This window comes from Acomys minous, assembly GCF_964271855.1.
Source record: "Acomys minous genome assembly, chromosome: 1".
NCBI classification, from domain to species: domain Eukaryota; kingdom Metazoa; phylum Chordata; class Mammalia; order Rodentia; family Muridae; genus Acomys; species Acomys minous.
This window is the reverse complement of record NC_140483.1, coordinates 31,210,049-31,234,374: the sequence shown is the minus strand read 5'-3', so window position 1 is coordinate 31,234,374 and position 24,326 is coordinate 31,210,049. Positions and strand designations below refer to the sequence as shown.

The 24,326-nt window shown below is 38.7% G+C and overlaps 1 protein-coding gene across 7 annotated transcripts in view; it reads right to left on the bottom strand.

The window, feature by feature from the left end:
• Positions 1 to 17,449: 17,449 nt before the first annotated feature.
• Positions 17,450 to 24,326, bottom strand: part of SUCO (SUN domain containing ossification factor) — a 55,766-nt gene continuing 48,889 nt past the window's right edge. For 6 of the 7 annotated variants that reach the window (XM_084799614.1, XM_084799615.1, XM_084799613.1 and 3 more), the window contains 2 exons: positions 20,929 to 20,984; positions 17,450 to 19,434 (listed from right to left, as the gene is read on the bottom strand). In XM_084799614.1, coding sequence (XP_084655740.1) covers positions 18,991 to 19,434; positions 20,929 to 20,984 — 500 coding nt within the window. In that variant the 3' untranslated portion in view covers positions 17,450 to 18,990. Of the gene's footprint in view, positions 19,435 to 20,928; positions 20,985 to 24,326 lie in introns of those variants that run through there. The other variant, XR_014782695.1, reaches the window with a different exon arrangement.

Below are 24,326 nucleotides of genomic sequence, written 5' to 3'. Positions count from 1 at the left end.
GCTGGAGACAGGTTCTAGACCACCTGCAATTTGGTTTTCGTTCAGAAAATATAGGATGTAACTTTGTTCTGATAAGTCGCTTTAGGAAGTTACATTGTTTTCCATAGTTAACAAAGCAGAGATTACACTTTTTAATTCTCTGGGCTGAAAAAAAAAATAATTAAATGCCTTTTCCTATTGGTGCTCCCAATAGCAATGTGACCATCTTTTATTAAACCTGCTTCTATATGGCAGAGAAAAGGTAAAACGCAACTTTAGGAACCCAGCTTTTGAAGATTGGATGAAGAGGAGATGAACATGTTCATTGTAATATAAATTTGTCATGTACCCACAGCTGATGCAGAAAGCAGATGCTCCTGCATGGAGACAGCGTAACAAACCACCTGAAGAGGGACAAATAGTCCATCAGATTGGCAGACTGGAAACCTTGATGCTGAAATGGACTGTTGCTTAAGGACTGATGATCAGGGCTGCAGTTGTGGAGGATCAAGACCGAGTGGATCTTTATAAGGACATTTGGACTGTTAAGATGGTGGGATTGATAATTGGTTCTATTGTAAAATTTAAACTGTGTACAATTTTTAGCTTAAACAGAAAGGGGGAAGTTGTAGAAGAATGTTAATTCAGAACATGGTTGTTCTAGCAAGAGGTCACATCCAAAGACCTTCTAGGACTATGTGATCTGGCTGGCAAGAGATCATGTCCAAAGATCTTCTAGGTCTGTGTGATCTGGCTGGAATACAAACATGTTTTTAATCAAGGAGACAGAGGCAAACAGATGTGAGTTCAAGGCCAGCCTGGTATAGAACATGCATCAGGTAAAGAAAAACTTAGATCCAGGTGTGGTGATACATGCCTTTAATCTCAAACAAAGGTAAAGTTAATGTGTACAAGGAAGCACCCGGGTTTGAAAGTAATGTCAAATGAGTGGCAGAAAAGGTGACGAATCAGAGAAGACTTGACAGAATAGAATATGTCCAACTCTCAAGAGAAGAGAATGGAAAGGGAAGGTACATACTTAAGAGGTGATTTTACAGAGAGAGGAGGCAGTTTTACCAGGACAGTAATAGAGAGATGGGTTGCAGAGAAAGAGAGAAAGAACTCAGGTGAAGATGGAGTGAGCCAAGAAATGAGAAGAAGCCAGAAGATTAGAGCAGGTTGCTGATTTAATTTGAGGCCAAGCAGAGCAATTCAGGACCCAGAGAAAAACCAGATTAAGTAAATCAGCTGGGAGAAGAGTTTGAGCCAGAACCACTGAGTTGAATCAGGCAGCCCAGAGCTCAGAAAGAACAAGTAAGCAGTAATTCTCAGAGGCCTAGGTTAGAGTCTATGGAGGCTCTTAGAAGCTTCCAGGAATAGGCCTAGGTTAAGTAATCCTCCCAGACAACAACTGAACCAGGAGAATTAAAGTTATTTTTCCACACACGCAGCCATTTTTGGTAACAACACTTAAAGGAACACTTGCCTTCCCTGTTTGTCCCTGTGCTCTAGTTGCTAATGATCCAAGATGGACTCCATCCTACTCCAGTCAGGAGCACAGGTCCCATTGTGCTGCAGCAATGCCAAGTACCCTAAGATAGCCCATTATGAGCCTATTTTGGTACCCAGAGTGAAAACGGCCTATGAAACAAGATCTTTTGCTCCTGGGCTTGTTGATAATGTAGATGCAAAGACTTGCACTGCTTTATTTTTTAAAAAATATTTTATTAATTTATTCATATTACATCTCCATTGTTATCCCATCCCTTGTATCCTCCCATTCTTCCCTCCCTCCCGCTTTCCCCCTACTCCCCTCCCCTATGACTGTGACTCAGGGGGACCTCCTCCCCCTCTATATGCTCATAGGGTATCAAGTCTTTTCTTGGTAGCCTGCTATCCTTCTTCTGAGTGTTACCAGGCCTCCCCATCCAGGGGACATGGTCAAATATGGGGCACCAGAGTCTGTGTTTCTAACCATCTATGTAAGAGAGTCTGAAGACAGTAGAGAGATGGACAAAGAAAGACCCATGGATCTCATCAGGGTATCACGTTCCAATTTCAGAAGTCTATCCCTCAGTTTTACACATTGTGGCAGTCATAAAAATTTCTATTTTTTTTCCAGCATAAGCCAGTTTGAGTTGAGTTCTTGTGATTTCTGCACAAGAGACTCAATACACACCCACAACAAAGACACTGGGGATGCTTGAACAGATTTCAGTGAAAGGGCGGGGGTGACAATTTTCTGGGGCAGCTAACAGGATCTCTGATGGTTGGCCCCACCCAAATGGGGATGCTTAGTTCTAAACAGGAGACCCCAATATCAAAGCACAGCTCCTCAGGAGGAGAAGGCTCATCTCCACTGACACTTCATCCTACACCCACCTAACATTCCACTGAGTTTTAACGTGAGAATATGAAACTGCTTGCTTGCTTGCCTCCCACAAGTTATCTGGGTCCCTAGAATACAACGTTTAAGAGGCATTTCAAGATGGCTTGAAATTGTAGCCCATCACCACATATGTTTTCTGTATCACTGAAACCTGAGATTCCTCCACTTGTGAGGAAAAGCCTAATCTGAAAGCCCTTCTTGCCTTATGACTGCCTCACTCCAGGGAGCACCCACCCACAAGCAGGAAAGACTCCAGCCCTTCAACAGAGGCATGGCACTGGAACTTCGTGACTTATTATGAGTAGATACTTTACTGCTGCGTCCCATTTCCTGGGTGAGTTGTGCTAACCATTTAGAGACACCCCTCCAATCACAGTTGACGGTGAGTGGTGACAAATTATAGATATGCAAGCCTCTGCAAAGCCAAGTTGCTTATCCCGTCATCTCACTAACTATTCCTGAGCACCATGGGACACTGTGGAAATATAACAAAATGCAAAATATCCTATCCCTAAGAAATTTATGCAGAAAACCATTACTGAAGTCTTATCTGAAGCTCCTTGAACAGAAGAAGAGTTATAAAGATCATGGGCAGTCAAGAAATCACACAGTTCTGAAGTCTGTGTCATACCATGTGTTCCAGGAAACTGCCTCATATGTGAAATGTGACTAGACGAGCTGCCTGATTCTCCCTTGATATGTGACAAACAGGACATCAGTCCCTGAGGAGACAAAACAGTAGCCAGAGGGCTGAGTCTTGTCGTTCTGTCATCCGCCATTGAGTAATTCTAAGATATGCTTTACATTAGCCACTGCAGGAGGCAGAGGGCCAAATCCTTGGATTTTGGTCCTGTCCTCCGCAGCATTAAAGCTGAGAAGTACCCATGTGCCACTAGCTATACTTATGACTTTTTTTTTGGTTTGGTTGTTTTTTTGTTTTTGTTTGTTTGTTTGTTTGTTTGTTTGTTTTGTTTTTTGAGACAGAGTCTCTTTGTGTAGCCTTGGCTGTCCTGGACTCACACTGTAGACCAGGATGGCCTGGAACTCACAGGGATCTGCCTACCTCTGCCTCCCAAGTGCTGGGATTAAAGGTGTGTGCTACCACTGTCCGGCAGACACTCTAAGAAACCACCAAGCTAGTATTAGGTTAGAGAGAAAAGAGCATATTTAAACTGAGTCCTGGAGGAATGAACACAGTCGAGGGCTAAGGAAACATCTCCTGGAGAAGCTCACATGTGAGATGGTGCTTTTAGAAAATCGTAAGCTCACACCCCATGCGTGGCACATGTGTTTCACCCCAGCACATGGAAAGCAGAGGCAGGATCTCTGTGAATTTGGGCCAGCCTAGTCCACATAGCAACTTTCAGGATAGCTAGGATCACATAGAGAAAACCTGCTTCAAAAATAAGAAAATCATAATCTCTATTTGTTTAAACAACCAAAATATTTTTGATTCAATACATTAAAAAGGGTTATAGGAAGAAAAAAAATAAGAGAAGTTGTAAGTCTGATAAGTGGTTTGAATCCCAGCTGCTAAGGTTACTGGGAGTATTTCAATATCTATCATTCTTTCTGAGCTGCCCTTTCAGGCCACAGACTTCCCTGGCTGCTTGCCACTGGAGGAGTCCACTGGCTGTCCTTGAACTCTGTCCTTGAACGCTGGCCGTGTTCCTTTAGAGAGAATTAAAGCTGCTTGAAAGTCAAGGTTTCCAGAGGTGAGAGAGATCAGAGGCAGATCTGCCCACAGGACTTTGTGGTCTAGTTCAAAGGCTAAGCGTTCCAGCACACAGTGGAACATGTGCGTACGGAACAACAGAAATTTGGCTTCATCTTGTTCCATGGAGCGGGCAACACAGAAGGCCCACGAAGCCGAAGCCTCCAGTCTTCTAGAAAACTCAGCTGGTCTCCCAGGCATCTCACACTGTTTGGGAGGCTTAACCAGTGGAAACACAGGCAGTCAGAGTCAGACCAAACCACAGTGCACAGACAGACACCGAGCAAAGACACAACTGTGCTGGGAGAAGTTTTTTTTATACATGCCTACAGTGGTAAAAATGCATCCTGTTTGTCTAAGTTGATGAGTATATGTGCACATAACTAAGTCCTTGTGTTTAGCTGTAGTGGCCACATCTTAGCATGTTTGTGTGAAATATATATATTCTCTTTATTACAGCCTGTGCTCTCCAGGTCACCGTAGTCTGTCTTTGTCTGGATTGTCCTGTTTCAAGTCCTCCTTAGACACGCCATCACTTTCTCATTCTTGATGGACAAAGAAAGCTTGCTGCTTCAGGCCTGGATTTAGAATGTGAGGTTTGAAAATTCCCTTGTAATTATGAGACTTGGAGATTATCTCCTGATGAGCTATGCCTCCAGTAAGTATTTACAGAATCTGAAGGGTTCCTGTGCGACAAACAGACTGCCAGGGAAGGGGTAAGAGCAGCCCAGAAGAATCCAGTCACTACAGGAGAGTCTGGCTGTGCTGTGGCCTCCATGCGGCGAGGAGGCCCAATCTAACACTGGAGAGACCGTATGAAGAAGAGTGAGATGCCCTGGCCATCCCTAAGTGCTCCCCCAGTCCATCCGGTGACCCGTGTGTGAAGGCTGTGTTTACACTGGGGCCAATTATTAGCCTCCAGGAGAGAACTCTTCCGTATAATTACAATACGAACGCGTATATGAGAACTCTTGTCCCCGCTCAGTCTTCTTTTTTTTCTAATTGATTTTTTATTTATTATAATTTATTCACATTACATCCCGACTGTTATCCCCTCACTCTTATCTTCCCGTTCTCACCCTCCCTCCCCTCTCGGTCCCCTTCCCCTCCCCCAGGCCTCTTATCAGAACTATTTGCCTGTGCCCATTTGGCTTACAGAGCCATGACAAATAATAAAATTGCTTTGAATCGCTGCATTTTGTGTGCCTTGTCACACGGCCCTATACTCACATTTCGCTCATTAGCTGTATGCCTCAGTGTACATCTTTCATACAAATAAGGGTCAGTCACTAAAGCACTGACCACAGGGATTATTTAAATTCATAGTAGATCACAAATGGAAATATATTTAGCCTTGGTGCTAGACCAGGTAGTGTCAATTAATCACAATTGTTCCATAATTACTATTGATTCTTATTATTATGGCTGTTGAAGCTTATCTAATGGGGAGTATATCTAAGTCCAGGATTCAGAAACGGAAGATAAAGACAGAAGATTCAGGAAGATTAGGCTTTAGGAAAGTGTTCTTCATAGTATATATGAGTCCATATCTCAAGCTCCGGCTCCAGCCAAGTGGCTCCTTCCCCACTGGTATTCTTTACTAAGAGGCCCCTACCAAAGCATAACTTATTAACCCATACTTTCTTTACAGCTGTGTATGAAACAGATTGGCACAGCGTGCAACACTTTTTATCCTAGAGATGGAGCAGTAAATAAAGAAGGCCATCTTCCATGAAGCTTCCAGTCTAGCGTTATGGAACAGACATAAAAGGAAATCACAGGTAGAGTCTGGTCTACAGTGATACATGCGATGGGGAGAAGAACATAATGGTGCAAGTGAGCGTGAAGTGGAGGGAACCAGGCTGAAACCGTAAGTAGGTGAGCTGAGGAAGGCTTTGCCTGTCCTAGTATGAAGAGAGAAGCTACCCGAGCAGAGAGAAAGCATCAGTGGTACATGCTGAAAAACCAAAATACAAAACGTTGTGTCTTAGCTTGTTTTATACATATTGGTTATCTTGGCTATCACTCACACGATAGGTGTGCTTTCCCCCAGTGACTCAGCAAGCCAAACGCCATTTTACATTACCTTTATTCATTTAGATTGTTGTCTTTTGAGACTGGGTCTCACTACATAGCCCAGGCCGGCCTGGATCTAACTACTGTAACCCAACCTGGCATCAAACTCGTGATGCTATGGCCTCCACCTCCCCAGCGCTGGGATAACAGGTGGACACAACCCTCTCTGGCAATGATTCACTTTTTAATCCTATTATTCTCTAACTTTTTTAAACTTTGCAGGGGGGGGTGCAAAGCAAGACAGTGTGTAAATAAGCATAAATTAGGTTAAGTGAGAAATATAAAACCTCATTGGCTCACCACAATAATTGTATATTTCTGTTTCCATAAAGTCTACAGTGTGTAGATGGCAGAGTCTTCATTAAGGGGCCCTGAACAGCTGAGAGTCACCATTTGCATTGCTAGTCACTGCAGAGAGAAGAAAGGGTAGAAGTATAAGTTGTTTGTTTGCTTTTGAATGCTACTTCTATGAAGGCACAGGGATCCCTTTTCCTCACGACTCACTAGCTAGAATGAGTTAAGGATAAGTGCATGTGTGAGCAGCCTACGTGCCTAGTTAAAATAAAAGAGATATTGACAAATACTTTAACACGTAGAGTTGACAGGTAGATAATTAGTAAGTAGATAGGTAGGTATGCAAGTGGATGAATGTATAGGCAGTCATAGAGACAGATGTATACAGGAAACGGATTTAGAAATAACAATTTACAATTTACCATTTGACTAACCACATCTCCAAAATATTTAAAAACAAAAGTGTCATTTATAGATATTTCTCCTTGACATTATTCCCAAACAATATAATTCACACAGCATTTACATTGTACTAATATTACAAGTGATATAGAGGTGACTGAAGTATGCAGGATAATGTAATCTGCTAAATGCAAATAATATGCTATTTTATATGAGTGTTAAGGATGTGGAGGACCTTGGCATCAAATCTGTTCAGATATTTAGGGATAATTACTCTTATTTACTAATTTATGTCATAATGTTATAAAGGATACAGGTTCAATATACTTTGAAGAGTCCCTAATGAAAAGCCTCTGCTGTGGAGGAGGTGGGGACCACAACCTTTCTGGTACATGGATGCTTCTACCACTCTAGAGACTCCTATGAGTCATAGCACTTTGGAATTTTACAGAGGCTTAACTAATTAGAATGACTGGTTGATTATATCACTACTGAATGGTGATTAAGTCAGTCTGTGAGTCCTACTTTTTCCTTAAGATCGGGTAGTGGAAAAGGTCAGGGGTGAAATGTAAATGTTCTAACACACGTTGGCCCTTCCATTACCTGTTCCCATCCTGAAGCTGTCTGGGGGTCTCCCGGTGAGGGCAAGAATTCTGGGGGCACTGCTCGACAAAGTTCCAGTGCCTGGATGCCCTGGATTGATCTTTTACTGCAGAAATTTCTGTTAGAGGCTTCTCTCCAAAGGCTAGAATTGAAAATTAGTAAAAGCTGATACTAATAAAAACGAATAAAGTCATTGGTGATTCCCTGGGAAAATACAGCTATGCAGAGAATTGAGTCTTTTATAAAACTTATTCAGATTCATTGTTAGATTATTAATAAATGAGTTTGGTAAATGATTTAGTGGATTTTAGAAGAATTAATAAAGAAGAAAAATTTAGGGAAACTTTGAAAGCTGACAAATTATAATTAAAATCACTAGGTCTTTATGTTCAGCTCCAGAAACAAGGAACTAGTTTAGAAAGAAAAGAGATCTTGACCATGCCATTATCAACAGACCTTGGTGCCTACCTAGAAGCAAAAGGAAACAGTTTTAAAATTCTAATGTTCCTTCACAGGATTATACTAAAAATAGAAATTGCATTGAAGTAACAGCTCATGATGAGGTTAAAGGAAGACATTGGAGACAGTCCTCAAGTCCTAATAGTCTTCTGTTCTTTACAAAACTACAGTAAAGATAGAAATTGTATTGATATAGAAGTTCAAGACAAAGTCACAGAGACAGGCATGTTGTCTCAGTGAACTGCCTGCCCTTCTGAGTAAACGTGACAGGCCAGGACTTTCCTGATGTTATGCAAAGACAAAAGGACAAGCTGCTTCCACGTGAAAAAGGCTACCTAATATTTTTAAATGCTAGGTTTATTTTAAATATGAAGTAGGAAAAGAAAGGATTAACTAAGGGTCAGGAAGACAAGTTTAAGGTACCAGGTGGAGGGATTGATTTTTGATCTATTAACTCTATGCCAACTTAAAACAAAATCAAATAGAGTCGCTTTGTTTAACTCTTTTTGTAACCACAAGGCTTTAAGACATCAATCATTAGGAAGAAAATTTTAAGTTAAAAGAAAGCTGATTTTATCCTAAAGCTAATTTTTAGTTCTCAGGAAATCTGCTGTTTGCTTGCTTTGCTCCCCTTGTTCCTATATACTTATGTACCCAAAAAGATCTCAAGCTGTGTAATCAATAATTAAAGTTTTTAAGGAAATGATTTTGTGTATAAATAAAGCTTACAAGAGCCACAAGATGTCAGAGCAGGTAAAGCCACTAAGGCTTCCTCTCTGTCCCATCTCTCATCAAAAGAACTGAGTGGTGTCCCACGTCTGATTCTTTCTTCTCTCATCGCTCTTACATGCACCCTTCTTCAGGGCCCGCCCCTCATCCGGAGCTGGACTCCGGCAGTCTCCTGCATCCAGTATCTTTTTTGCATACAAAAGGTATTATTATCACTCTTGAGGGTCTAATGACTTGAGGAATTATGTGCCAGAAACCAAGAAGAGATCAAAGATAATTTTTAAAAAAACATCATACTCAACATGCTCAGACTAATTCTAGACATCGTGAAAATGGAGATCAATACCAGAATGATTTTTAATAGGCAGTGTATGAACGGTCTCTATACAATGTTTTACTTGTTGAGTTGTAGAGGTCTGTTGTATATTAAACACACATACACGCATGCACACATGTACACGCTTGCACGTGACTTATAACTCCTCTCCCATAAAGATCAGAGAACTTTTTTTTTTATCATTCATTTGGCAGCAAAACATACATTGAATTCATTTGATACTTGAGCTTCCAGCAGGTACTAAAAGAGAAACTTAAAAAAAAAAAAAAAGGCACTGGCTTTTCACTCGAGCCCACAAGGGAACTAAGAACTGAATGAAAGCCTGGGATCTCTGCACCTATACTTTGGGTGACAGCACAAAGATAAATTACTAACCGTAACCTTTCCTCTTGCATCACCTTAGATTCCAAAAGGCGCAAAGTCTCCCAGGAAAGATAAATTCTCCTTCATGAGGACAACTGTCACGAAGATGAGGCTGCGTGGTCACTCATCAACAGATTGATAGCTTAATAGCTTATGGACAACTTTGCAGGACAAATCTGGGTCTACAATGGGCAGGACCACAACCTGACCAGAACTGCTTATTTGTATGTACCTCCTACTCTTTAATCCTCATGCAGCATCCCTCAAAGACTTGGGGGTTATTGGACCCCTTTATTTATTGCTCTTCCAATGTGGCCACATTCAGTAAGTCTCTTTTCTTTGCTTTTAACTATTAGTTGTCACTTTAATTGACAGATTGGGGGAAAGCTGCACACTTTAACTTGGTGGGCTTCTAAAACCCCATCTTTTATCTTAGAAGCTCTAGTAGCAGGGTTTAGAATACTCACACCCACCACCACCAGTGTAAATACTTATGTAATTGTGCAAGTGAAAGCATTGATAAAGCATTAGTTTGATAAGGTTGAACTGAACCAGTATATATGTAAAATACATATTATGTTACTTAAAATGAATTGAACATCTCTGTTTTCCTCAAACTTCCTAATTAAAACCCTCCCTTAGATCATGAGAGTTGCACCCTCATAAATGGGATCAGGCCCTCCTCCGAAGGGGCCCATCTGTTATCTAGATTTCTGCCGTGGAGAGACACAGTAAGATGACTCTTATAAACCCTTATCCTAGACTCTCAGCTGCTAGCACTGTATGGAATATTTTGTCTAAGCCACCCAGTTTATGGCACTTTTTCTTGGTAGTCTTAGCTAAGAAGTCATTGTTGATCAATGTAAACTCAGCAACTATCAAAGTAAAAAGAACTTAGTTGTAAGTCTTAGCGTCATCAAGATCAAAATTTGGACTCCCCTCAGCTCCCCAGTCCTTGTGATCCCCATCAGCAGAATTCAGCTGAGATACACAAAGCGATGGTATAGAAAATAGTCAGAAGGTAACATATGAGCCAGCAGAGCCTATTGTCATAGGATGGGAATAGGCAAATGGCCAAAGGAACCACTGCTCTGATCTATACTTTAGGCAAGCTAATTTATTCTATCTTTAAAATCACTAGGACAAACAACTTTGCCAAGGCACTTTGTCCTCTCCTGTCCGGGCCTGTTTGGGTTGACAATTACAGAAGCGGGTGATGGTATGTATCAGTTCATTTCAGAAAGTTGGACAGTGGTTACAGAAGATTTGAGGATCTCTTGGAGCTGGGCTTAGTCATCCATAATGACCTTCAGGATGTCACATCTACTCAGAGGACCAGAGATATGATCTGGGTCCCTTGCCTCTGACTAGGAATTAGAGCTTTACTCTTACTGTCTGTCTGCTTTCCCAGGCTGTGAGCCATGCCGGAAGGATCTGGCCACAGGACCATCAAAGTCGGCTTTACCTAGCTCATCTCACAGGAGGATACAGTTCAGAGTATCTTTCAATTTGTTCACTGTTCCCGAGAAAGCAACCTAGAGAAAACTCGTAATGAAATGTTAACGACAGCGGCAAGTACCTAAGAGAATGTTTAAAGCCAACACTGTACAAACATGGAAAAGTCATAAAACAAGTGTTCAATGCCCCCTTGATATGAAATCTTGAGCTTCTGGGAAAATTGTAATTGGTTATTCCAGATGTCTACAGTCAAAAGTCGAAGGCAACCAAAGTTCACATTCCAGGAAGCAGCTGGAGACATGAATAAGGCCTGCCCTCTGGTTCCATTTTGAAAAGCTCTTTTATTATCATTTTTATCTCAATTTTTTTTCATTTTATTTTCACAGCCTTTCTAAAAGGAAAACATTGAAGCACATGGGACTGTATGGCAGATGGCAGGAGTCAGAAACTGTGACCTAGATTATCATCTTTCCTGCTGACAAAGTTTTCCAGGTATTTCACACACTGAGCCAGCATGAGAGCCATTACCCCACTGCTTGAACTATACTTCTAGAGGAACCCTTAAACCACCACTTTACTATGCCAGTATACTTTTTAACTGCGCTCTAAACTCTTCTCTTCATAAGCAAAGACAGAGAAAGATAAATATTTTTTAAAGTTCCAATATCCAAAATAAATAAGTAAATATATATTTTAGAAGTTCCTGAAACTCCAAGAAGACTGTTAGGTATGAGTCCTTATATTATCAAAAAGAACAGTTTGTATTCCTGAGGTACAATGGCACAAAACAGATTTCCATCCCTAAGGGGGAGAAGAGGAGCACAGGAGGGAAAAGTCAGACCACTGTGAGATCAGGACTCAGTGGAAAACTTTGAATCTACAGGCCCATGTCTAGCATTGGGGCACACGTTGATACACTGTGAGCTCTGAAGGGCTCAGGCAGCCTCTCCACTGTGGCATTGCCCTCTGCAGTCCATGCGGCCTCTCACAGTAGGCCTTTCCTCAGTGCCTACAGCTTTCCTCAGCAGACAGTGCATCTCCAAGATGATGTCCCTTGAATTTCCAACATCCTAGGGACTCCACGGCATCTTTGGCTTTCTCAGGGCACGCCTTGTAGGGATCCTTAACTGCTACCAGTTGTTGTCCCTCCCAGGCCTTTCTTTGACATTTAGGTGGAAGTCTCCATGATCCCATAACTCAGGCATTTTGATGCCTTCAAATCCAGCATAGATTAGACCAGTCAGCTGCTAGCTCAAGCAGTACCCTGGATTCCCTTGGACAGTAGTTACAGTGACCTGAGAGTGTCTGGATGGCTAAACACAAGGAAATGCTTCCCTAGGTGGCCCTGTGAGCAGCTCACACTAGTAGTCCCTTGTTCTCAAAGCATGGTTTAAAAAAAAAAAAGATTTATTTATTATGTATACAATGTATAGCCTGCATGTATGCCTATCCGCCAGAAAAGGGCACTAGATCTTATTATAGGTGGGTATGAGCTGCCATGTGGTTTCTGGGAATTGAACTCAGGATGTCTGGAAGAACAGACAGTGATCTTAATCTATGTGCCATCTCTCCAGCCCCAAAGTATAGTATTTTAAGTGAACTTATAGTACCTTTTAGTCTGTGAAGTCTGGCCAATTCCTAAGGTACCTTCAAGGTATTTTTCCTATTGTCTTAAAGCATCATGATTTCCTTAGCCACAACTTTAGACTCACTTTTTGAGACTTCCAAGTAGATTTCTACATCCATTAGAAAGAGCATGTCCCAGGAGATAAGTGGACATGAAGTACATAAGATGCTACATTCTAGAAAATATAGCCCCTGCAAGGAAGCCTGCAGCAATTCCTGAATAATGGAATTCCATTGGTTTGGAGTAATCAGTTAACATAGGTAGTAAAATAAAGACATGACTAGTTTGAGGGGAAGCACTAGGCAGGGATAGTGGCCAAAGGCCTGAGAGCTAAACTAAGCCATAATCTTAAGAGAAACAGATCATAGCTGGGCGTGAGGGTACTCACCTTTAATCCCAGCACTCTGGAAGGCAGAGGCAGGTGGATCAATGTGAGTTCGAAGTCAGTCTGGTCTATAAAGTGAGTCCAGACAGGTACAGCTACACAGAGAAACCAGAGAAACCCTGTCTTGAAAAACTGGGGATGGGGTAGGGGACATGAGAGAGAGAGAGAGAGAGAGAGAGAGAGAGACAGAGAGAGAGAGAGAGAGAGAGAGAGAGAGAGAGAGAGAGAGAGAGAGAGATGCCAAACACAATGTAAACAGTTAGAAGAACCAGTTCTGAATGTGCCTTTCCTCTTACAAGGTGGAAATGAGAGAAGGGTCTAACAACCTGCAGAGGAAGAAAGCACTGAGAAGATGTGGATGCAAGTTATGTCTGGGATAATGCCCAGAGCAGCACTCAGCAAACTGACATGGGCACCAGCATTGCAGCGTTCTATAGAAATAGGAAGACAAAGGATGAGAAGAATTTCAGAGCCTGTAGCATAGTCAGTTATGGAAGATTACCCAACTCCCTCCCAATAGAATTCAGTAAGGTAAATTGTTCTCTGGCTTTCCCCCATACTATTAAAAATTATGATAACACATATTCGGGCAGAGAAAAACAGGAAGATCTCTCAAGTCTGCTTAGTTTGGGGCAATGTCACTGATTTCATCACTGAAAATAGCATTTTATTCCACATTTGAGGTGCTCATGTGCTATCTCCAGGCCCGCTCTTCCCTTTTTGCCAGAGGTTTTGAGTCTGTGTGTTCCAGATAGTCTTAAGACAACAGAGAAAGGCCATCAGGCTCTACCAGAGTTTACATAAGTGACAAAAAGATTTCTTGTGTTAATTTGCTGGAGTTTCAGATCTGATTCGTTATGAAAAATAATAGCTTACTCTAGCCAGGTAATACAGAACCCATACACAATAACGGATCCAAAACCCAAGTTGATTCCTCCAAATAATATAAAGGATGATTTAGTACTGAATAACCTATCAGTAAATAATTCATTTCACAAGAGAGAGATCACAGGAGAAGTGCTAACTAGGTTGTTCAATATATTTTAATAAAAGCTACCATGTACTCCAAACTAAAAACAAAACAAAACAAAACTTTAAGCAAAATAGTTAATATGAAGATTTTTATTGTTTTGCCTTTTATGGGGTCTTTCCCTGTAGCCCGGACTCACCTCAAACTCACAGCAATTCTCCATCATCAGCTTACCAAATGGTACAATTCTACCATGAGCCACTGCACCAAACTGAAAATATCTGTCTCAAACAAATCATTACTATTAATTATAAACCACTGTAAAAATTCCAATTTATACAAAGGAAAATGATGCCTGCTAGCATCCTTACTGGTTGAGGTGGGAAGTCCTAGTAAATTCTAAATAAAAGCAAAAGACTAAAGCTATAAACGATATGAAATGAGATAAATGTGCTGCGGATAGACTACCCGGGAAGAATCAGTGGAGAGAAACAACAACAACAACAATAACAACAACAACAACAACAACAAACCAGATGAAATCCAGTAAAGTGATCAAATGCCTAAATAAAACCTGTCTTTTCTCATATTGTCAAAAATTATTGGAAAGTATATTAGAAGCACCTTAATCATAATAGCAACAATATAGAAAAGTATAAGACTTGCAAATTATAAGAATCCTAAGAAGAGAATTACAGAGCTTCAAAAAGATGAACATTTTGAAAAAAACATTTCTCTACATACTGATTTTTATATTTTAATTAAGACAAAAGCTCAAAAGGAAGTCTTAGGAATTTGGTAAAGTAATTCTTAATATAAATATATTCATTTGGATATACAGACTATCACAAACATTTTTATAGTTAGCCATGAGTCATTAAGACAGTGAGCACAGGAGAATGAATTCTGGGTCAGATATGGGCAGGAGAGGTGGCCCAGCAGTTAAGAGCACTTGCAGCTGTTCCAGATAACCCAGGTTGTGTTTCGCAGCTCACATACTGCATGGATCACAATTTCTTGGACTCCAACACCAGAGCATCCAATGCCTCTTCTGGCCTCTAAATACACTTTCTTACAATGAGACATTCAATAAACTTATACACACACACACACACACACACACACACACACACACACAATGAGACATTCATACACACAGACACACACACACACACATAGTAAATCTTAAAGCCCAAAACCTAATGGATCCTATTCCTCCTAACAGAATGATCAAAATGAAACAGAAACCTAGGAGGGATTTTCTCTGCAAAGAACCCAGTGTGATGTAGAGCCACAACACACTGGTCACACTAGGCTGTGCCCAGCTGTATCTGCTTTGGAAGTACATTCATGGATACCACGAAAGCTAGAGAAATGTTCTCTAAGTTGCATCAGCCCTAGTAGTAGAGGAAGGTAGTTACAAAAGGCAGCTAAGGCCACATGACCAGCTTCAGAAACAAGGGTTATAATTGACAGGAGTGTCTCTGGAGTATTTTGTTAAGAATTTGGTGGTATATTTGAGTTTTCTTTCCCATGTGATGTAACATGAATCTTAATTATGAATGTTAATGGTTACTATATTTAAGTTTGAGATACTAAAAGAATAATCCTTAAAAGACATTGCCATCCATTCTAAATTTATAATGCATCTGCAGTTTTACGACAGTTCTATCATGTTACGTAATGTTATGACTCGGTTAAATATATAATGCATCTGCAACTGTACGTGGGATAGTTCTATCATGCTTAAGTGTAATTACTATCTGGTTATTGTTTTCATTTGGAAATTAATCATGACATAAGGAGGTATAATTATGTGTCAAGCTGACAAAAGGAGAACTTGTAATAGCTATTCTTAGTTGTCAACTTGACTACATCTGGAATTAACTAAAACCAAAAGTGGAGGGTTTTTTGTTTGTTTTTTGCTTAATTTGAAGTGGTAAATACACTTCTAATCCAGATTTTTGAGGTGAGAAGACACAACCTTAAGCCAGATTGTTTGAGGTGGGAAGGTCCACTTTTAATTTGGGCCACGCCTTCTCCTGGAAGCCTAAGAACATGGAAGGAGGAAGCTTTTGCTCTCTTCCTGTTTGCTTTTGCCTCCTAAGCATGCCTCCTAAGTCTGCTTCTTCAGGATTCTAGCATATACTGAAAACCAGCTGAGACATCCGTATTTGTGGACTGAGTAACCACTGGATTCTTGGACCTGAGATTCTGTTCATAGGCAGCCATTGTTAGGATTAGCTGGAACACAGCCTCTAAGACTTTCTAAGAAGTCTCCGTTATATATACTGAGATTCATCGATAAGTGTAATTACCTTATTCTAGGAAAATACATGAGTTTTATTTAAGGTGAAGGGTCATATTGTACCAGAATGTTCACCTACCAAATGTCTTATGTATACACATACTCCTATGTACCCATAATATACATGTATGTATGTATGTACGTATATACATATATATGCACAGATATAAACATATATAAATAAAGAAAACTAAATGTAAAACAACTGTTAAATAGGGATAATGGTGCATGAGTATTCAACCTTTCCATGGCTTTGAATTTCTCAGATTACCAGTTGAATAAAAGTAAGTCAGGGTTTTAATAACTGTTTTTATGAAACAGTTTAAAAAGCTGATTTCATCACTTTCTGCTATATTATTTAATTTACTATGATTTCGGTTCATTAAACTAGATAAACAAATACAGGTTTACATCTGCTTTGTGTCTGTTCAAATTGGATACACATCTAAAACTGAATATATCAACATAAGGTACAAAGTACAGCACAGTAACCTGAGATTCAGAACCGAAAATAGATGCTACTGGGGAAGAAGATATGCTGGACAGTGAAAGGTGTGTGTGTGTGTGTGTGTGTGTGTGTGTGTGTGTGTGTGTGTGTGTGTGTGTGTGTGTGTGTGTGTGTCTGCATCCGTGTATGAGCTTTGTAAAACTGAGTTCCTCAAATCATATGCATATATTAACATCCCTGATACATAAAGAATCCAAAGAACTCACTCTGCTTGAGTTTTATTTATTTATTTAATTCTGTTAATACCCTACTTAACACTTCAAGTAAAATGAGATTGACTACAAAGGAATGTTGAAAACCTTTTAGATTTACATATAGGTTTAAATAAGTCTTATCTGAAATACTTGGGAGAAATATTTGAGAAATTTTAGATTCTGTTAATTATATTTACTGGGCAGGCATCCTTAGTTCCAAAATCTAAAATCTGAATATGCTACAAATCCTCCAAAAATGGAGCAGTAATTAAAAATTTTAGGACTTTACAGCCCTTGGACTTTGCTGCATTTTAACAGACACAAATCTGCTGTTGGCAGGAATCCTCACTCATTAAAGGTTTGGGTTCTTGTTTGTTTTTTCTCCTCTTATATGTAATTATAATCTGGAGGAGAAATAAAACTCAGACTAAAACTTTAATTCTCTAGGTAGATAATCATTGTACTAAATACCAGAGCTGTCTTTTTAGTGTTTATTAGAGAACATAATGCTTAGGTGAACATGTCTATTATGGTTGCCTGAATTGTGAGCAATGCTGACATATTTAGCCTGAAAGATGGCAAAAAACCTTAAATCTATGATCAGAGGTTTATATTAAATTTGTGCAATCTTTTAAAGGACAGAAGAGCCAGTAATTAATAAAGACAAGTGTTCAGATTTATTTGGAAATTCACAGTTTCTAATGGTACTACAGCTCTGTAGTTACATATTTAAGACCCTCTTTTCACAACACACAGACAGTGTGACCACCCACGCTCTGCTCTCATCTGGACTTCTCAAGGGCCTGCTACACCATCAGGCCCTATTGCTCTCAATGGCTAATTGTGCAGACTGGAAGGGGGAAAATCGTCTCCTAAAACATACTGTTAATCTAAAGCAGCAACTTAAACAAAAAAGGCTTTAAATAAATCACATTACAAACAATACCAAGACAGGTATTAGACAAGTTTAAAAACAATTATTAACAAAAGTGCTCAATAAGTTATAACTTAAATTTTACAACATAAAATGGTCAATTCTCTCTCAAAAAGAAACACATTTCACTTTCACTCATCTCTGTACAATCACACATCAGGAAATCAATTTACTCAGATACTGACAATTCCTTAGGGGATAAAAGGACAAATGAAGACAGACACTGACACACATACATATACATCTGCACATTGTAGCCAACAAAAGCAAACATCAAGGAATCATAATCCTGCCAGACTTAACCAATTAGACTGAACAAGTCCTGACACACTCACTGGCTGGTCTGTGACTATGTACAAAGGCAGTGACTGGACCATGGGAAACCTTGTCTTGGTGAAGTGAAAATTTGGAAGATTAGTGTTTACTGTGAACATTCAGAATTCAGTGTAAAGAAATCATCACAAATAGTTAGGTGTGTTTAAAGGTGAATTTATAATAAATTTGTTTTCAAATACCTGTCATTTCCAAGAAAATATCTTATCATTTCACTGAGTTAATAACTCAGGAAAAAATAACCCAATCCAACTAAATTAAATGAGAACAAGGGTGAAATCATCACCTTTTATCTAAAAGGACTTCAGAAAATTTCACCAAGTGTTTATTTCCAGTGAGACTGCTGAGAAATTCTAAGTTGGCAAGTCTGTAGGATCTTTATGCAACTGACCCAAATTGCTGAGCTTCAGGCACAGACCACCTTAGAGCCTTGTAGTGTTCGCAGCTTCAAAACCTAATAAAGTCACAAAACAAATCAAATGACAAGAAAAGCTTTCTCTCTCCTCTCCCAGTGGCATTATAAATAGACAAAAGGCACATAAATATGGGAAGGTGCAAGAAATGGGAACCAAGCTGAAGGAAGAGGTTTAGGCTTTCACTCCTATCCACCCACAGAACTAGGCTTGCAAATTACTTTTGTCCCAGTAATTATCTGTGAAAAAAATCTTTATAAAATGTCTATAATCATCCTTATAGGAAGTGATCAGCCTTGTAAAACTGTAGTTCATCAGCCAAGATTGACACAATCCCGTCTACTTTTTGAAAAGAAAACAAAAACAAAAACAAAACAAAAAACACAAAAGAACCCAAAAAACATAATTTCTGAATACTTTCCCCAATATTTTATCCCTCCCCAAACCCTTCAAATACCATAGGCTGTTCTTCAAAGAACAACAAAAAAGTCTTCAGTATAAATGTTCAGTTCCTATTAGATATGTCCCGAGACTGCTGTAACGCCAAACGCTCCCACGGTGATCTCCTTGTTTCCTTTGATTATGTCATGGAGGCTCGGCAATGACCCCGACTTAGTCTGTATAAGAGCTTTTATTAACTTCCCTTGGTCTTGGACTTTAGACCGCCTTCGTTTTAAAGCCCTCTTCTCAGTTTTTGTCTTTTGGGTCTGTCCATTGCACAAACTTGTACAAGCCGAAATGCCACAAAAATAGGACTCTTCTGACTGTGACGAAGTTTCTGAGCTTCCTTCGGATGGAGGGCCCTTGTAAGAAGAGTGATAAACTTCTCCCATATTAGAAAAATCTCTCTGGTTCGTAAAGGGCTTTCTTCCTCTTATGTCTCCATTGGCTATAGGTTGCAATGGATCTGCAGGCTTGATTGTCTCAATTTTTTCAGTTTTATACTTGCAACGCTTCTTCTATAACAGAAATAAAAGGAAGCACAGAAATTAACTTATTAGATAAGTTAGATAAGATGTAAGAAAAAAGTGGCAGTGCCAATGAGAAGTAGAACAGTCAGTGTTTCTCCTCTCTCTTCTCTCTCTCATGCACGCACGCACGGTTCTGCTGTGAATAGAGTGTCATTGACATCCTATTTTGTAAATGCGACTCTGTTCAAAGTTTCACCTGTTGATGGCCACTTCAGCATACAGTCAGGTAGTGATAGCTAACATTGGGATACCTCTATGTATTTGATGTTATACTGGTTACTTTCATGTGTATTTTATATAGCAACCTTGAAAGGTTTGTTCTTGGCTCCTACATGAGAAAAATCAAACTTTAGAGATTTGGATCCCTGCCTAAATTACAAAATAGAATTAAATCCTAACGTACTTAGCACTAATCTAAAATTCTAATTGCTAATCAAAAATAAATATTACATAATTTGAGACATAAAAGAGAAAACGCAGACTTTATAGCCAAGGCGGGAAATACTAAGAAGATACAAAGTATTGCCTACTATCTAATGGGACATCTAAGTACAGCACAGCCTCTGTGTGTGTTCTTGTTTTTAAGATGGGGACAATAACTGATAGGTGGTGGAGAGGATTACAGAAACAGTGCTTGCACTGTGTCTGGCAGGCATCAGAAGCTCAGTAAATAATGACTATCATCTAAGAATCAGCATATACTTTTCTTTAAAGGGGTGGATAGTAAGATTTTAGGCTTTTGGGGCTTCTTAAGTGTCCCTCTAATGTACTCTTGGTTTTTACTTTGTAATCCTTTAAGCATGAGAAAATACTTTTCTATTTTATACAAAATAGGCCACAGTTTAATGACCCTTCTAAACATTTATTTGTACCATTATCACCAATGAAAATGAACATATGGGAACTGGGACTACAATTCAGTTAGTAAAGTGCTTGTACAGCAGACAGGAGGCCCCAGGTTTGATCCTGAGTACTGCATCAAACTGGATGTGGCAATGAATGCCTTCAATCCTAAGCACCTATACCCAGAAGGTACAAACAGAAGACCAAAGTCATTCTCAGGTATATAACAAGTTTGAGGCCTTCCTGGCATACACAAGACTTTATCTCAAACAAACAAAGGAAAAAAATTAGCATTATGGTTGGGTATGATGGCTCACATCTATTATCCCAGCTCTTCAGAGACTGAGGCAGGAGGAATGCAGTGACTCTGATGCTAGTCAGGGCTAGCCTGAGCTACAGTGTGCCTCAAAAACAAACAGTAGGGCCAGCAAGATGGCTTAGCAGGTAAAGGCACTTAGTGCCAAGAATTCACAGGGTAACTGCCCCTCACACATTAAACAAATGTAAAACCAACAAAACTCACCCAAAACAAAAAATTAAAATAAACAAAATGACAAGGAATACACATTAACATTTCAATATTTGTTTTCCATTTATTACCAGATAGCTTACAACGAACTTGAAAAGAAAGAGTATTACCTTTTTTTCTGGAGAGAACTTGAGGGGTTCTACGATGTACAAATCATTCGGGTCTACTATAATAAGGAAAAGGGGTGTAAAATGAAAAGTGGATTATGCTATGACTAAACATGCAAAACAACATTAGTGATTACTTTATTAATGAAACAGATGATAGGTATCAGGGTAACCATTATTTCTACATTGAAAATTAGTAAGCCAGAATGGGCAAGGTGGGCTATGAATTTGAATTTGGTCAAAGTTATCGGAAGGTTGGTCATCAACCCTGAAGCCAACCAAAATTCAAATAAGTGTATTTCCATTTTAGATTTTGAATGAAGTTATCAATTAATAAGGGTCTTTTTATGGGACCAGACTCATTCCCCATCAGATGAGAAAAATAGCATTACTGAGCAAGCCAATACCAAGCCTACGGGTAATCCCTAGAAGATAGCCAGGAAGATTCATTAATGATGCCTGTTAAGTATAGATGCTAGTTAGAAGAAAAAGAGAGATTTAGGAATGCATTTTCTAACATTTTATAGTTCTGATTAAAACTATTAACTCTAAAATATAGAAACAGTTTGAACATGTAGTACATGTGATCACATATGAAAAAACATTTTGGCATGATAATTAGATCTACAGATTCATCTAAGTCTTAAAAATTCTGTTACTCAAAACATATTCGGACTCTCCCTCCTTTCCCTCCAAAGATAGGCACAAACCTCTAAGCAGAGCTATGGAAGTTCAGCCCTATGCAACTTGTTAAAACAGTTCTTAGTCTGACACACTAATTTATCATAAAGCTTATTAAACCAAAAACTTATTAATAACATGACCGAATCAACGACAACTTGTATTATTATTCCCAAAAAGCTCCTGAAAAGGTCATTAAACACTTCCAAGTATCCCAACATTTCCTCTGAGTCGGCACTTCTGTCAAGCCACTTGTCTCCAGCTGCTTTCTAAACATACCACAATGCCTTCTTCTAGGAATGCTGTGTTAGTCCACACTGTAGATTAATGTGGTAGGAAAAGAAAAAGGCAAAACGAAAACCACGGAGCAGCTGCCAAAGACTCTACAACCTAACTCTTAAAATATCCCTACAGATAATTTTCAAAACGAGAAAGCACACAAAGTCACAGCACATCCTGAACAAGGGTCCACAAACACAAGCAAATGAACAGATTTACACACACTTATGATGTTAGCATGATCAAACACAGACTAGATCGTCTAATGGCCGTATCACTGTGACTGTGACTGTGCCTCATCTCAAACATGGGCAATAAGGACACTATACTTGAGTATGTTTAAAAATTGAAAAACTGTAAAATATCTCAAGACATAAGACAAGACTTTTAAACAAAATATAAAGATCTCCTAGGAACAGAAGATGTTGTAGATAAAATTTAAAACTCAATGGATGAATTTAAGAACAAGTTAGATCTAGCTGTAGATTGTGTGGTTTAGAAAAACCCAATCACCAAAAAACATATGACAAAGAAAATGTATTCCATTCACACAGCCACACACATAATTTTAAAAGAAATTTTTTAAAAAGAAAATTTTACAAGGTTAAGAGCATACAGAGAGATGGATTAATACGTTTATGACATTTTATACTTAAGAAATTGAGGAATAGGTATGTGTCTAGAGGAAAAAAATCACAGCTGACAATTTTCTATTATTCAAAATATATCTATCTAGAGATCTAAAGAGCCCAGCAAATCTAACACAGGATTAAAGAAGAATGAGAACAGTCACTCATGGGGCCAGTGTGGTAGCACACACCTCTAATCCCAGCAGAGGCAGGTAGGTCTCTGTGAGTCAGAGACCAGGCTGATCTACACAGTGAGTTCCAGGACAGCCAGGGCTACATAGAGAGATCCTGTCTCAAAAGAAGTTAAAAAAAAAAATGTAATTCAGAGGTTTAGCGATATAATGAAAAAAAAAAAGTCTTAAGAAAAAAGATTGAAGTCACATAAAAAAAACCTCAGTAAATATGCAGGCATATTATAAAATGTAATACCTTGAGTCAGAATTAAGCCATAAAAATAGAACTGAGGTAAAACAAGATAAAAATGAACATAATAAACAAGGAAAGCATTGTAAATTAAACAGGATAAACAAGGGATTTAATAAGATCATCATATTGGTTCAGAAAGAGGCAAAAATGTTTCTTTAGACTAGTAAGTATTTAGACCTTCCAGGTGTAACCAATAAAGACCAATGACTTCTAATCTATGCATTATATTGGGGAAATAAATATCCACTTTATCCAGATAAAAACCCTCCACTTGAGACAACGAGGGAGAGCACACTAGACTACCACAACCCCAAATGCTCACTCTGTGAAAGTTAAGATCAAAGGCTAAGTATGTGTTAATACACCCTAACATTTAAGGAAAGATAAGTAGATTTTTGGAATTGCAATTTAACATTATCAGAAAACTTCATTCCTACAACTTAAGCTAAAGACTCTAAACTACTCTTACAAAGAAAATTCTACACCCATGTAACTTTCTAATTCAAAAGGAAGCCTATGATCCATAACTAGGGTGTATCTCAACAGAATGACAAGAAAGAAAAACAAAAACAACAAAACAAAACCCAAAAGTAACATCTGAAACAGTAAGATGTGGATTTCTTAAAATTCTGTTTTAGAGGAGGGAAAAATGAGATGTAATTCTTATCTTATTTATGCATTCTTCAAAAGAGGAGAAATATGCAATATTGAGGAAACTGTTGTCCACAGACCTGCCTTGTAAAAATATTAATAGTTTAGAAAGAAGAAATAAGAAAAGAGAACACATTTGTTTTCTTAGCCTTAACTGGTTAACAATCTTTAAGTTAACACCAATATGTTTTGTATGTGTATATAAGCTATGTATGTATATGCATAAAAGAATAAGTGATAGCAATAATGCAAGTGATGGGAGACAGAATTTAGTAGTATTGTGTAGTTAAGTAATGGCTTTATTTGAAAGTGGAGGTAGGTTGGTTGTAAATGTAGACTGTAAACAAGCAATCATTACAGTAACTCTATAAAAAATTATGCTGGATATGCTAAGGAAAAGAATCAAGTAAAATATTTATAACCAAAAAGAGTAGAAATAAATAATATGGAGGACAAAACAGAAACAAATAACAAATTTAGCAAAGGAAAAACAATAATATGGTAATATTCTAACTGTCAAAATCATTTTTAAAAATTAGTAGTCAAATAAACTAATTAAAAGAGACTACCAGTCAATAAGGTAATGAGATACAACCATAAATCACCAAAAAAATTATTTAAATACAAAAGAAAGAACAATTATATTCATTGGAGACGGAGCAGATTTTTGACCTAGAAAAAAAAATTATATAATGACTAAGGGGTCAATACTTCAAGAATGCATAATGATCATAA